The sequence below is a fragment of the Microplitis mediator genome, chromosome 5 (genome assembly GCF_029852145.1).
Source record: "Microplitis mediator isolate UGA2020A chromosome 5, iyMicMedi2.1, whole genome shotgun sequence".
NCBI classification, from domain to species: domain Eukaryota; kingdom Metazoa; phylum Arthropoda; class Insecta; order Hymenoptera; family Braconidae; genus Microplitis; species Microplitis mediator.
The window spans coordinates 21,773,658-21,788,662 of record NC_079973.1 but is presented as its reverse complement, the minus strand read 5'-3'; the positions used below and the strand labels follow the sequence as shown (position 1 = coordinate 21,788,662).

The 15,005-nt window shown below is 31.4% G+C and overlaps 2 protein-coding genes and 1 long non-coding RNA gene across 3 annotated transcripts; 1 reads left to right on the top strand and 2 right to left on the bottom strand.

Moving 5' to 3' along the window:
• Positions 1-5,456: 5,456 nt before the first annotated feature.
• LOC130668166 (uncharacterized) lies at positions 5,457-7,816 on the bottom strand. The gene is made up of 3 exons (XR_008989961.1): positions 7,696-7,816; positions 7,269-7,392; positions 5,457-7,188 (listed from the first exon to the last, which is right to left on the bottom strand). It is a non-coding gene; the product is annotated as an uncharacterized LOC130668166 (long non-coding RNA).
• A 477-nt stretch (positions 7,817-8,293) lies between these two features.
• Positions 8,294-9,484, top strand: LOC130668488 (uncharacterized). Its single transcript, XM_057470809.1, has 3 exons — positions 8,294-8,407; positions 8,700-8,829; positions 8,910-9,484. Exons 1-3 carry the CDS (start codon positions 8,339-8,341, stop codon positions 9,062-9,064), a joined length of 354 nt encoding a protein of 117 aa, XP_057326792.1. The 5' UTR covers positions 8,294-8,338; the 3' UTR covers positions 9,065-9,484.
• A 1,683-nt stretch (positions 9,485-11,167) lies between these two features.
• Positions 11,168-12,155, bottom strand: LOC130668006 (uncharacterized). The gene is made up of 3 exons (XM_057469979.1): positions 12,011-12,155; positions 11,592-11,715; positions 11,168-11,511 (listed from the first exon to the last, which is right to left on the bottom strand). Exons 1-3 carry the CDS (start codon positions 12,077-12,079, stop codon positions 11,375-11,377), a joined length of 330 nt encoding a protein of 109 aa, XP_057325962.1. The 5' UTR covers positions 12,080-12,155; the 3' UTR covers positions 11,168-11,374.
• Between the last annotated feature and the right edge of the window lie 2,850 nt (positions 12,156-15,005).

The following is a 15,005-nucleotide window of genomic DNA, read 5'->3' as shown; positions in this document are numbered from 1 at the left end:
CCGTTCTTTACTCTCATCGCCATTTTCATCTCCACTTTTACCATCTTACACTCTTATTAGTCTCATTCTGCTAGAAATTCCTGAGAATCTTTATCATTTACGCACACAATCCGACCACCTCAACTCACTCACTCACTCGCATTTTCTATCTCAACCACTGGCGAATTTTTTCACCCTCAAACGAGCACTACATTGAGTATTACACTTATATAAAACGAGTCTAATACTAAAGGCATTGCGGAGCTTAGCTATAAAATTGAGATAGAGAACAAGTTTACAATAAGAAATAGGGTGGTATGCACGAGTGCGCCGTTCCCGATGGAAAAATTAATAGAATCATTTTCTCAACTCGGTTGCTTCGCTCGTAGGGAAAATAATATAAATATATATGTTACAAATAAAATTGAATAAATAACTTACAGACTATTTCTAAATAAATTTTCATTTTATTATCATTAGATTTATTTTTTAAATTTTGATTCAACTCTTCATTATTAAATTATCGGCTAAAAATTAATTCAATAATTTGTATTTATGTAAGAGTTTAAAACTAAGACAGACAAAAATGTTTATAAGAAAAGCCGTCAATATTAAACGTACTTTAGATCATATTAAAAATTGAATCTTTAATTTTGCGAGTATCGATTGCCGGTGAATTGAGCTTCAGTGTCAGTGTAAACTAAAATTCAAATTTCATTATACTTAAGTATCTCCTAATTACTCCTCTGGTCGCTTTCCACCCCTGGTTATTATTCAAAAAATTTTCGCTATCATCTTTCCTTCAAATTAAAATTTTTTTATGAAAATTTATCAAGTGGGAAGCGAACCAATCATGGAGGAGACTTTTAAGAGTAAGAGGAGTTATAAGCCTTTAAAATGAGTTCCGTAAAAAACCAGCCTCATATTAGTAACTACTTGTTATACTCTATATCTAAAAAGAGTAATCGACTAGTTTAATTTAAAAAACAATGAAAGATTTGCTTGAGCACCGATTTAGTCGAAAATCAAATTCAATTACTATTGTAGATAAAGAGTATTAACTCTCGTCTTTATGACGTAAAATAAAATATCAAAATTAATGAACTACAAGAACTCTTTCATCGCTTTCATCAGGGAAAACATAATCTCTGAGTCCATTAATCAACTTGTTTACAGAATCACTTTGCATACAGGAACAATTATTTTCCCACCGCTAAGTACACACTTTTACTTGAAATCATATTTTTTAAATAATCATCTCGAAGTTTTCATTATCGTATGATAGTACGAGAAAGCAGTGTGCGATTTAGTCGCCATAAGTGAGAGCACTCAAACAATACTTAGGTTGACGGCAGTGCAGCGTAAAAGCTCTCAGGAGGATTTATTTTCGATGAAGCCTAGCAGAAAATAGTGTTGTGCAGTAATACATGAGTACTTATCCTTATGAGCGAAGGAAGCTGCGTAGGTAGCTCACTCTCTCTTGTCGATGCCGAATGGTTTAGTCTCGTCCATGCTATGACTTGTGACTAGTGTCTAGTCGTATATATGTATATATACAAACCATAAAGTAACGTTGAAACGATAGAATGATGATTCGAGCGCCTCGACGAACGTTCGTCGCGTCTTATTCCGAGGCATGACCCCGGAAACAACAAGTTATTTCTATAGATATATATCCTCGACTATCGTGGCTTCAACTACACTGCAGATGTCTGTCTTACTGTCTTTCTGTCTGTCTGTCTGTTGTCTGATGTCTGATGCCTGTACAGTAGCTGCTAGATCTTTCAAGTAACGACGACGTCGGATGCACCAACACATTTTATTCCATCCTTTTTCTTTCGTCTCTCATTTCTTGTGATTTTTTTTTTATTTATTATTTTTGCTGCTTTTGCGCATCTATATATCTATATCTATATCTATATATATTTCGTTTTGCTGCTGTGAGCATCATGCTATTATCCTTGCACTATTACGCCGGCGTCAGCGGTAAAGAAAAGACGCTCAAGGCGTTACAACTAAAGAGAGTTCATATACAGAGACTTCTAAATATATATATATATATACGTTCATTGCGGTTGAAACATCAAGTTGCCTTTTGTTTCTCGAATTTTTCTTTTTTCTTTTTATCCGCCATTTTTTTATTTTTGTTTTCATTTTTACTTTTTTTTGACTTTATTTTACTTAACATTTTGTTCGTTCTGCCGCGAGATGAGAGAAAGAACACACCAAGTGACCGCCCTATTGTTTCTTATCTACACCATTCATCTTAAAATTCAGTTAAAATAAAAAAAAAATAAATATACTCTCCCCTGTAGCATTCGACGGGACTTTTAAATAAATGTTTTTCTTTCTTTGAGTCATATAAATGCCAAACTAAAGTGAAAAATTTTTTTACACGACAATTATTTATGGATCACTTGACATCCTTCTATATTACTATTTAGAGTTATAAATTATTTCAGTTCCGTGGCATAATTAATTTTTTTATTGATAACCCAAGTTAACAATTTCGTTTATTTTCAGAATAGTCAATTTCTCAATTATGATTTTTATGCTAAACACAAGACGAGTTAGAAAACAACTTTGGCCTTTTTGTGAAATTGACGTATAAAAATAAAGACTCTTTGTTAATAATTATCATAGCATATTCTACTTAACGTGAGTGTTACTAAGTAATATACAACCTCTCAGCATGCATTAACGTAGGTTTTATACACAACACCACACCAGACGTACAACATACAGCCGCGTGCATTGTCCACCGTATTTTTTGTTTAACTTGTCACCATTCATTTGTCCCACCTTTCTCTCTTTCTCTTTTCGTTTTAACGCCTCGAGTTGGCTCATCTTTTTTTATTATTTTTTTGTCGCCTCTCCATTACACTCACTCACTCACTCTTGTCCTAATGTCCATCTCGCGGCATACACTCGCACAAACACACAAACAATTCATACGGGGGTCGTTATGTTTTATGGCTAATTGTTTTATTATCTTTGACATATTTCCAGTTTACAGCCGCGTGCTTCGCCGTTTTGTTTCATGGCTGTCTATTGTGTATGATGAACGTGGCTTTATGTTCCGCGCCATCATCCTCGCTTTCCTCATCCTTCATCCTTCATCTTTCTCTGCACACCGTCTACTCTCAGTACATACACGTGTATTATATACATTAGAGAGCTTCTGAAATCGAACACTCATTCACGAGCTACTATAAAAACAAAACGTACTTCTGTCGGTGGTTAAAATTCAAATAAGCAAAAAAATTTTATTTTTATACTCAATAACATTTTTTACAATCACTTTTTACATTCCTCAGTAAATTTACGACCTTTAACAATGGCCCGAAATTAATTTTTAGTAGAGAAAAAAAAAAAAAAAAACAACTGTCCCTTTAAGAAAAAATAATTGAAAAAAACGTATCATTATTTGAGAATTTTCTACTTGACATTAGACGTTAGGTTAAAGTAAAACAAGTGAAGCCTAAATTGATGTTGTCACCTAGATTAGGGTTCGCATATCCAGGGGATGTGTGCTGGACCATCTTGGGATGAATGCCGATGCCAAGTGTACAAGAACACATCGATGAGATTCCATCACGAGCGGGCGCGGGCGTCTCGGAACTTCCGCAAGCATTCCAACTCCAAAAGGACATCTATCACCGTCCGGATAGTTTGCCGAGCAATTGAGAGCCAAACTCTTTGACTTCCTTAACTTCTTCCTCGCGCATCTGTCCGCACGCTTACTCGTATATCAGTACTATATACATAACACGTAAGTCGGAAAATAATCCCGCGCCCTTCATTGCACGGATAGACGCACGCAAGCCCTCTAAATTCTTTTCCTCGGTATGCCAATATTCTCTAGTCTCCTCTTATCTAACTTGTTTTCACTCTCTCTCCTCAAAACTTTAAGAAGATTCCGGTCAACATCTTACACTCATACGTGACGCGCTTCCTGCAAGAATCCCTTCTATATAACTCATACTTCCCCTTATTCTATTGCCCTATTTTAAAACCCGTCTTAAAATAATATCAATCACACATGTCCATTTACTTTTTTAATCAAAATTCTTTGCCAATACAACAGTAATAATTTTAATTTAATCTATAAATCATTAAAAGTAATCGGGTTACTCTTTTTTATTAACTTCTGAGTCAATTGGGTTGTTTACTTAGGAAACGTTCGAAGCTTGAGAGGAATTTTATTGATTTACTTTCGAGGAAGTAAAGTAACCTTCGTGGTAATGACTACCGTGAATGTGAACGTCGTGTCAGGACGAGGAGCGATCCTCAGCTTGGAAAGATCAGTATAAATCCCGGAATTCTTAGTAACTAGCTCTAGCTCGTAGTCACTATTGCGCCCTTTCCTTATTTTGTTAAACCACAAGCTTACGATGTATGCATACATATATTGGCTTTCCAAAGGTATAAATCAATGTCATTGCTCTGCAGTGCACTCGTATAACATCCACTGTGCAATCAAGGCACCTGAACAATGATGAGGTTCGCACGTCCATAATTTTCTTCAACACCACGAGGTCAATTTGTTCTGGTACTCAGTTTTGATCATAATTGAAACTAGGCTAGCCTTGTCTTTAACTCAAACAGTCTGCGGAATATTTGAGCGATATGAGCAGGTTACACGGCTGGAAAACTACGGAAACATTGAACTTACTCGGCATCGATAGGAAGATAGAAAAATAGAGAAAATCAATGGCTCGGTATAGATGAGAGAGAATGTGAAGTAAAAGCGACGAGGGCGTAGTAACGCAACCGATGTTCACTTATTGGTGGCATGTCTGCCGGCATGGTGCACGACTACGGGTATCCCGAGAACGCAAACCCGAACACGCGACTTTGCTTCAAAATCCACCGTCGTTGTAGAATATAATACTATTACTACCGCAATAGCTATTCTGTTCTTCTCACTCTCGTCTCTTGGAAGCTATTTTACTGCGAGAGATTTGTCGGAGAGGGTCGTTGATGGAATACGTGGTGGTTGCTAGTGTGTAAGGAAGAAAGAAAACTCAAGAGTTGCCCTCAGAGCATAGGAAACAGGTGGCGTTGAAACCGTGCACTTGTGGGTTTGTGGTCCATGTTGCCTGTCAAATATTGTGGGTTGGTTTTTTTTATAATCGATTGCTGTCGATTTTTTAACATTACTTTCGAAAGTTGGATTCGTGTGTAGCTTTTTTTTGCTGCAGTGTGATAAAAAAAAATCGTCCGTTACTATTGAAGAACATTTTAAAAAATTAGTTTTATTGAAGAATCCGCTTATTTTTGAATGATTAATGAGAAATATGAAATATGTTAGTTATTTATAGTGAAGACTAATATTAAGACAATAAGTTTAAATGCAGATCGTAAAAATTTATGTAATATGTCTGTGTTGATAAAATTAAATTAAAATTTCTTGAGTTCATCATAAGCCGGAGTATTCTGAGATTGATTTGAAATAAAACGTGTATTTACTCTCTAACAAGATATTTTATTTAAAAACAAGATAAAGATAAATAACCTTGAGTGGATTTACCCTACGTTTGCTCATTAGACAATTAAAAATATGACACACTTCAATTTATAGTTGATGATTCGAAACCGCGTTGATTTCGTGCAAGAAAGAGTCTGCAGACATCTTTGAAATGAAAGAGTTGAGCGGTATTCAAAGACAGCTGGCTTAAAGCATCATTGGGACAAGAATATAAGATGATAAAGAAGATGAAGAAGAGAGCTTTTAACTTGTGTTCAAGCAAACGTATGTACGAAGACCAAAAGGGAAATGATCGAACCCTCGAGCTGATAAACTTGGCTTTCCTCAAGCAAGAGTCATCTCAAAGTCAATTAACCCTTTCTTCTTACTACTTTCTTTTTATTTTCATTGCTCTCGCCTTCTTTTATTTATTTATACTCAGCTTATCTTCTTTACGTTTACAAATAAAATTTTGAATCAGTTTCTAACAAATTTTTAAATCATACTAAATTTATTTAGTTGTCAGTTTAGGTCATACAGAAAATATATTTTTTTTAATTTTAGTGTATACATGAAATATTTTTACTAAGAAGTGAGTTCATAATTCATACACACGGAAAAAAAAATATTGCTCCTCGAACGATCTAAAGTATAGTAACTCGTAAATCGTTACCACAACAATACGTATGCTTATGGTAACAATACCGTATCGTTCCAGTAACTATCTATCAGATAGCTGTGAGCCCTATACGACTTTCCGTAGTCGTCACCTCACACGGCACCGTCTAACCTAACTAAACATCCATTTTCGCGCCAACTTTTGAATATTGTATAATTGTTGCTAGCAGACGTTTAATAAAGAAAATAGTGTTAAAAATAATTGTGATGTTGAAATATGGACCCACGGGTAATTAATAAATTAACAGAGTAGAATCTCCATAACTATGTTGATATATTTATTGATAAGTGTTATTTTATGCTTTTTGTAATCAAATATACATTCATAACCAAAAATCTAAATATTATATAAAGTCGATGTTTTATAATTTAAATGTGATACGTAAATAGAAGAAAAATAATTAATAAACAAATGAGATCTGAATTAATATTGAATTTAAAATTAAATTACTAATAAATAAATTCAAAAAATTAAAAGATATATTTATATTTATATTTAAAATTTATTTTGACTATAACTAACTAATAAATCAGTTTTATAAATTATTTTATTCAATCAAAGTTATTTGCTTATCATTTATTTATGAATGATAAAGGTTTTTAAATATCTCATATAATTTGCAACGCGCGTGACGTCAAATAGGGCTCAGAACGATACCGTATAGATCTCAGAGCTATCCACCGTATTGTTGTCAGAACGATACAGTAGATCGTTGCAGTAACAATCTAGTAGATAACTATAGCGTATTGTTACTGTAACTATACAGTATACTTCTGAGAACAATATTTTTTTCTCCGTGCAAAGTTTTTGGGTTAAATTATATAAAATCATTTAAGAAAATGATAATCTATTGACGTTATTCTGTGATTAGCTTTTTAAGTTAAATTTTGCTTTGAATAAAAAATTTAACCCAATAGATTAATTTGTGAATTTTGATTCGAAAACTCATAAGTAATTCCTCCACGCTTGTAAAAGAAGTGAAGGTTGGGCTTGAAGCACTGCACTTCCTGCTTTGAAGAGAACAAATCTCTTATTCGAATACATTCCGTAAATTCAAAATCTGGGAGTAGTTAAAATGTCACAAAATTAATGTTAAATATTATATTTAAATAATTTCATATTAAAGAGAATAGCTTATACTTGTGCATTTCCATCCACCCCATCTTTTATAAAGACATACTTGATCGACCGTACACGGTGCACATAGAACATCAGGACTTATGAACCATGATAGTATTGTATTCCAACAGTCCGAATCAAAAGCCTTGAATTTTAAATTAATTATTATTTTTCGATATTTACACAGAGAAAAAAAATGTATGTAAGGTTTTATCATCAATTGGGGCTATTTAATTTTTTAAATTAAAAATTGAAAAATAATTATTAACTCTTTGGTACATATTTCTAGATATTAGACAAGAAATTAAATGGCTAGAAAATTAAACTCTCTATTAATTTTAATTTAGAAAAATTACAAAAGTATGTCTTTTCCTCATGTTCTTGGAGTTTTTTTAATGTATAATTCAAGAAAATGATTATTAAATGTTAATTATTAACAAGTACTTACATTAGCTTTTCCGGAAGGTGAAAATGAGAACAGTACAATGACTTCTACAGTAAAGACAAAGAGCTTCATGATTGTTTTATGTTGAAATTTTTCAGGTGTAACACTCTTAATGACACTGGAGTCTACTGCAATTAGCAATTTACATTCGATTCATATACTATTGGTGCATTATCAGAAACGTGAATGCGTGTCAAAAATGAAATTAAAGTTGTACAATAACATTCTTTCGAGCAATAAAATATTTTAATAATTAAATAATCGTGTCGTGGAATTTAACGAAAAAAATGACAAACAAGATAATTCATTTCAGAAATTATCAAGTAATTTATACAATTAATAAAGAATATATTAATTTTTAAATTCTTTGTGTAGCTGCGTAAAAGCAATATAAATTGATAATAGCTGAAATAAATTATCTTGTTTGCCATTTTTTTCGTTAAATTCCACGACACGATCATTTGGTTATTAAAATATTTCGTTGTTCGAAAGAATGTTATTGTACAAATTTAATTCCATTTTTGATAGTCATTCACGTTTCTGATAATACACCAATAGTATATAAAGCGAGTTTAAATTGCTAATTGCAGTAGACTCCAGTGTCATTAGGAGTATTACACCTGAAGAATTTTAACATAAAACAATCATGAAGCTCTTAGTCTTTACTGTAGTAGTCATTGTACTATTCTCATTTTCACCTTCCAGAAAAGCTAATGTAAGTACTTGTTAATTATTAACATTCAATAATTTTCTTCTTGAATTATACATAAAAAAAAACTCGAAGAACATGAAGACAAGACAAACTTTTCTAACTTAAAATTGATAGAGGGTTTAATTTTCGAGTCATTTAATTTCTTGTCTAATATCTAAAAATATGCGCCAAAGAGTTTATAATTACTTTTCAATTTTCGGTCTGAAAAATTAAATATGTCCAATTGATGCTAAAACTTTACGTCCTTTTTTTCTCTGTTTAAATATCACAAAAAAAAATAAATTTACAATTCAAGCCTTGTGTCTGGGATACAATGCCATCAAGGTTTATGACTCCTGATGATTCCCCGGACCCTGTAATATGTAGCATGTGTACAGCGCATCAAGTATGCCTTTCAGAAGAAAAGCGTGAATGGAAGTGCACAAGTATAAATTATTCTCGTTAATATGACATCATTTAAATATAATATTTAACATTAATTTTGTGACAATTTAACTACTCCCAGGTTTTGGGTATGCAGGATGTGCTTGGGCATCAGATTGGAACTCTTCAGAGCGGAAAATAAAGTGCAACAAGCCAAATACTCACGTCTTTTACAAGAATGGAGGATATACTTTTGATTATGACAATAGAAATTCACAAATTAATCTGTGGGGTTAAATTGTGTATTTAAAGCAAAATTTACCTTAAAAAGCTATACACGGAATAACGTCAATAGATAATCGTTTTCTCAGATGATTTTATGTATTTTAATCCAAAAACTTTGTATGAACTCACTTTTTAATAAAAATATTTCATGTATACACTAAAATTTAAAAAAATATATTTTCTGTATGACCTAAACTGAAAACTAAATAAATTTAGTATGATTTCAAAATTTGTTAGAAACTGATTTTCAAATTTCATTAGTAAACGTAGCAACAAAACTGCAGCAAAATAAAAACTATACAAGAATCAAACTTTTGAAAGTAATGTTAAGAAACCGACAGCAATCGATTATAAAAAAAAAACAACCTACAATATTTGACATAAAAATCAAATTAATAATTAAAAGTTGAATAAAAGTTTATATGTAATAAAAAAAAAAGTAATAAAAGTAAAATGAGTGATTGAGGTGTGCACTTTTGGATTTTCCAACATTTTTTTATTTTATAGTAGAGTTTATACTTTTCTTCCAATGAGTTATTTGAGTTATTATAATAACTCAATTATTTCAATTTCTGACAGGTGGCCAACATGGTCTGCCATTACCATGACACCACAGTATTCCAAACAAGAATCATTTTTTCGTATATTTATTACAGTATTCACAAAATTCAAATGTCTCTTCGAGATTTATAAATAAAAACTTTATGAATATTATCTGACAAATATGAATGTATATTTAAAATAATTGTTCTTAATATTGCTTTACTTCTAATACACTATAGAAATTAAATATTTATAATCTATCGTCAACCACACTGATAGAAGAATTTCTTAGTATTTAAGAAACCATTTCTAAAATACTAAGAAATCTTTTTTAAATGCTATGAAATCCTTCTATCGGTGCACAATTTGATCGGGATTTTTTATTTTAAAATATGTAATTATAAAAAGTACACAACTCGTTCATGGAATACTTTATACTTTTATTTGCTTGTTAAAATTCATAAAAAAGTAAATTTTTTTACAATGAGTTACATGCATGCTATAATTTTTTAAGAAAATGCTTAAAAATTAATATAAGAAAATGTCTACCAAAGTTATTCTACTACTATTTCATTGAAATTAAAGGAGGTTAGTAACTGATGTGCCAGTTTAATTAGATAGAAATTTATATTTTATGTGCCTCTGACGTCACTATCCATTGCCAATCAAAATTGTTATCACATGGTATTTTTACAGCGTGTGGTACAAAGAAAGTATCACAAATTGAATCGATCTAATATGATGTTTTTAAATAATTTCGCATTCAAAATGGTCACCATCCTAAATAACAACGAGGATCCCATCCGCAACTAGAGAATGACTTATCTGAAAAAATAAATATTTCATGTAACATTCTTAATTTTATAAATAAGCAAATTTATGTTGTAGTTTTTTTTATTTACCTTTCACTGAAGAAGTACCGCGTTGATTTTTTGTAACACATGTCTCATTAGCTTGGCATGTTATTGAACCGCATAAGATTACGCATATTGTTGCATCTTTTGAACACGACAAAACGTCAGTACAATCGTTATCAGAAACGCAGGGTATTAGAAGCCCTGATGGTGACAAAAACATGATCGAAATAAAAAACCTTGGGTCCTTGGGTGGATTTACCTTTCGGTTGCTCATTAGACAATTAAAGTCATGTTACATTCCAATTTATAGTTGATGATCCGAAACTGCGTTGGTTTTGTAGAAGATAGAGTCTGCAGACATCTTTGAAATGAAAGAGGCGAGCGGTATTCAATGACGGCTGGCTTAAAGCATCATTGGGACAAGAATATAAGATGATAAAGAAGATGAAGATGAGAGCTTTTAACTTGTTTTCAAGCAAACGTATGTATGAAGACCAAAAGAGAAATGATCGAACCCTCGAGCTGATAAACTTGGCTTTCCCCACGCAAGAGTCATCTCAAAGTCAATTAACCCTTTCTTCTTACTACTTTCTTATTATTATCATTGCCCTTGCCTTCTTTTATTCATTTATATTCAGCTTGTCTTCTTTACGTTTACTAATAAAATTTGAAAATCAGTTTCTAACAAATTTTGAAATCATACTAAATTTATTTAGTTTTCAGTTTAGGTCATACAGAAAATATATTTTTTTTAATTTTAGTGTATACATGAAATATTTTTATTAAGAAGTGAGTTCATACAAAGTTTTTGGATTAAAATATATAAAATCATTTGAGAGAATGATATTCTATTGACATATAAGTGAATAGCTTTTTACGGTAAATTTTACTTTAAATAAAAAATTTAACCCCATAGATCAATTTATGAATTTCTATTCCGAAACTCATAAATAGATCCTCCGTTCTTGTAAATGACGTAAGTATTTGGCTTGGTGCACCATAATTCCCGCTTTGAAGAGGACCATCCTGGTGCCTTAACACATCCTGCATACTCAAAACCTGGGAGTAGTTAAAATTTCACAAAATTAATGTTACATATTATATTCAAATAATTTCATATTAAAGAAAATAGCTTATACTTATGCATTTCCATCCACCCCATTCTTTATAAAGACATACTTGATCGACCGTACACGGTTCACATAGAACATCAGGACTTATGAACCATGATAGTATTGTATTCCAACAGTCCGAATCAAAAGCCTTGAATTTTAAATTAATTATTATTTTTCGATATTTACACAGAGAAAAAAAATGTATGTAAGGTTTTATCATCAATTGGGGCTATTTAATTTTTTAAATTAAAAATTGAAAAATAATTATTAAGTCTTTGGTACATATTTCTAGATATTAGACAAAAAATTAAATGGCTGGAAAATTGAACTCTCTATTAATTTAAAATTAGAAAAGTTTGTCTTGTCCTCATGTTCTTCGAGTGTTTTTTTATGTATAATTCAAGAAAATGATTATTAAATGTTAATAATTAACAAGTACTTACATTAGCTTTTCCGGAAGGTGAAAATGAGAATAGTACAATGACTACTACAGTAAAGACCAAGGGCTTCATGATTGTTTTATGTTGAAATTCTTCAAGTGTAACACTCTTAATGACACTGGAGTCTCTACTGCAATTAGCAATTTACACTCGCTTTATATACTATTGGTGCATTATCAGAAACGTGAATGCGTGTCAAAAATGAAATTAAATTTGTACAATAACATTCTTTCGAACAACGAAATATTTTAATAACCAAATAATCGTGTCGTGGAATTTAACGTAAAAAATGGCAAACAAGATAATTCATTTCAGAAATTATCAATTAATTCATACAAAAAATAAAAAATGTGTTTATTTTTAAATTCTTCGTGTAGCTGTGTAAAAGCTATATAAATTGATAACTGCACGAAAAAAAGAAATGTTGTTGCAACAAGAACATTCCTGTTACAGCTACAAGATCAGTCCTGTTGGAGCCACAGGACTATTCCTCTTGCAATCACAGGATCATTCCTGTTGTAGCCACAGGAATAATCTTAAATTCATTACACGGGTAATAATGGAGTTGAGGATCAATGACGGATATATATTGTTTTTTCTGCACACGCACACACATCCATGCATATGCACACACACATCCACGCATACGTGCATACACACATGCGTGCATACACGCGCACACGCACACATGTGTGAGTTCGTATATATAGGGGAGGGTGGGGCAGAGCGGCCCCCCTGAAATTTTGATGAAAAAAAAAAAAAATTTTTTTTTTTTCGCCTAATTACTATAAATCCGATATGTTTGCGCATTTTTACCCCTACTCATGACATTTGGGGCAAAATGGACAAGCCCAAAATTTTGAAAAAGTGATTTTTTCATATTTTTATCGTCAAATTAAAAAAAAATTAGCATCATTCCACATTTCTAGCCCTACGCATAACACCTGGGGCAAAATGGACCAGCCGAAACTTCCGAAAAAATTATTTTTCATATTTTTCGGCCGTTTCTCTATGTAAGAGGCAAATTTGGTCACTACAAATTTATAAAAATTAAATTTTTCTTTTAGTTGATAAATTTTTGAAATAAAGGAAAACTATAGAATTGATTTTTTTTTTTATTAAATAACAATTAGTAATTAAGGTAATCGAGAGTAAACGATTTTTTACGCTTTAAAAAATTTTTTTCGAGTAATATAAAACCAAAAATAGTTGTCAAGAGAAAGAAATACATTCTTAATGATGAAAACAATTAAAAAAAAAAAAAACGAAAAAAAAAATTTTTTTATCACTTTTTAAAGGGGGGCCGCTCTGCCCCACAAAAAAAAAAATTTTTTTTTCTGAATTTTGGCAAAATGTCCATAAATTTGTTCGAAATAGGACAAAAGTAAAGTGATCTTATGGTTGAAAGTCACAAAAAATAATAATTGGCTTAGGGGGGCCGCTCTGCCCCACCCTCCCCTATGCATATGTATTAGACCGGTTCAAAAAAATCGACTATTTTTTTTTTTTCAAAACACGCAGTGAAATATCTTCCTAGTCATGAAAAAAGAAGCCTGTGGAAACGGGAGCTCTTAATATCAATTTTGAAAGGTCGCTCATCGTAAATTTCTATTTTACGTTTAAATAACATGGGAAAAAAAATTGTTTATTTTTTAATTTTTCTAGCTCGGCATTCGCACCTCATATAAATGAGTCCATAGCATATTCTTGTAGAGAATTTAACGCTCTACAAAAAAGATCTCTTATCATTTTTTGATAAATCCATCCATTCGAAAGTTATCGGAGCTGGAAGTCAAATCTATAATAAATTTCCAGATCTTTTTACTTTTCCAGCAAAACTATCAGACTTATCAAAAAATGTCGTAGGATCTTTTTTATAGACAATTTTATTCCCTACAAATCATTTTAATTGAAGTTCTTCGAAATTCCGCATTGTTTTATAGTTATTTTCGTTTTAATGCCAAGCTCGTAAAAATAATAGTCTTCTACTCTATTCTGAGAACTTAAGATTAAAACGAAAATAACTAGAAAACAATGCGGAATTTCAAAGAACTTTATTGAAAATAATTTGTAGGGAATAAAGTTGTCTATAAAAAAGATCCTATGACATTTTTTGATAAGTTTGATAGTTTTGCTGGAAAAGTAAAAAGATCTGGAAATTTATTATAGATTTGACTTCCAGCTCCGATAACTTTCGAATGGATGGATTTATCAAAAAATGATAAGAGATCTTTTTTGTAGAGCGTTAAATTCTCTACAAGAATATGCTATGGACTCATTTATATGAGATGCGAATGCCGAGCTAGAAAAATAAAAAAATAAAAAATTTTTTTTCCCATGTTATTTAAACATAAAATAGAAATTTACGATGAGCGACCTTTCAAAATTGATATTAAGAGCTCCCGTTTCCACAGACTTCTTTTTTTATGACTAGGAAGATATTTCACTGCGGGTTTTGAAAAAAAAAAAATAGTCGATTTTTTTGAACCGGTCTAATATGTATATGTATGTATTTATATATAATAAATATAAATATATATAATAAAAAAATATTTTTATCGGGGTTGATTTCCAACTCCATTAATTCACTCATATTATATATTTGTCACGACTTCAAGACTATTCCTATAATTGCAACAAGACTGGCTCTGTAGCTGCGACAGGATTATTCCTGTGGCTGCATCAGGAATAGGCCTGTGGCTGCAAAAGGTCTGATCTTGTGAACACTACAGGACTTTTCTGTTGTTGCCACAGGGCCATGTCCTGTTGCAGCAACAGTTCTTTTTTTTCCGTGTGCTGAAATAAATTATCTTGTTTTTTTTTTTAAATTTTTTTCGTTAAATTCCACGACACGATTATTTGGTTGTCAAAATATTTCATTGTTCGAAAGAATGTTATCGTACAAATTTAATTTCATTTTTGACACGCATTCACGTTTCTGATAATGCACCAATAGCATATAAATCGAGTTTAAATTGCTAATTGCAGTAGAGACTCC

What these genes read in the sequence shown, in the direction of transcription:
- LOC130668006 (XM_057469979.1), bottom strand. Translation starts at nt 12,079, where the DNA reads ATGAAGCCCTTGGTCTTTACTGTAGTAGTCATTGTACTATTCTCATTT. An exon ending in CACCTTCCGGAAAAGCTAAT is followed by an intron (nt 11,716 to 12,010) that starts GTAAGTACTTGT and finishes TTAAAATTCAAG; the next exon opens with GCTTTTGATTCGGACTGTTG. An exon ending in GGGTGGATGGAAATGCATAA is followed by an intron (nt 11,512 to 11,591) that starts GTATAAGCTATT and finishes AACTACTCCCAG; the next exon opens with GTTTTGAGTATGCAGGATGT.
- LOC130668488 (XM_057470809.1), top strand. Translation starts at nt 8,339, where the DNA reads ATGAAGCTCTTAGTCTTTACTGTAGTAGTCATTGTACTATTCTCATTT. An exon ending in CACCTTCCAGAAAAGCTAAT is followed by an intron (nt 8,408 to 8,699) that starts GTAAGTACTTGT and finishes TTACAATTCAAG; the next exon opens with CCTTGTGTCTGGGATACAAT. An exon ending in GCGTGAATGGAAGTGCACAA is followed by an intron (nt 8,830 to 8,909) that starts GTATAAATTATT and finishes AACTACTCCCAG; the next exon opens with GTTTTGGGTATGCAGGATGT.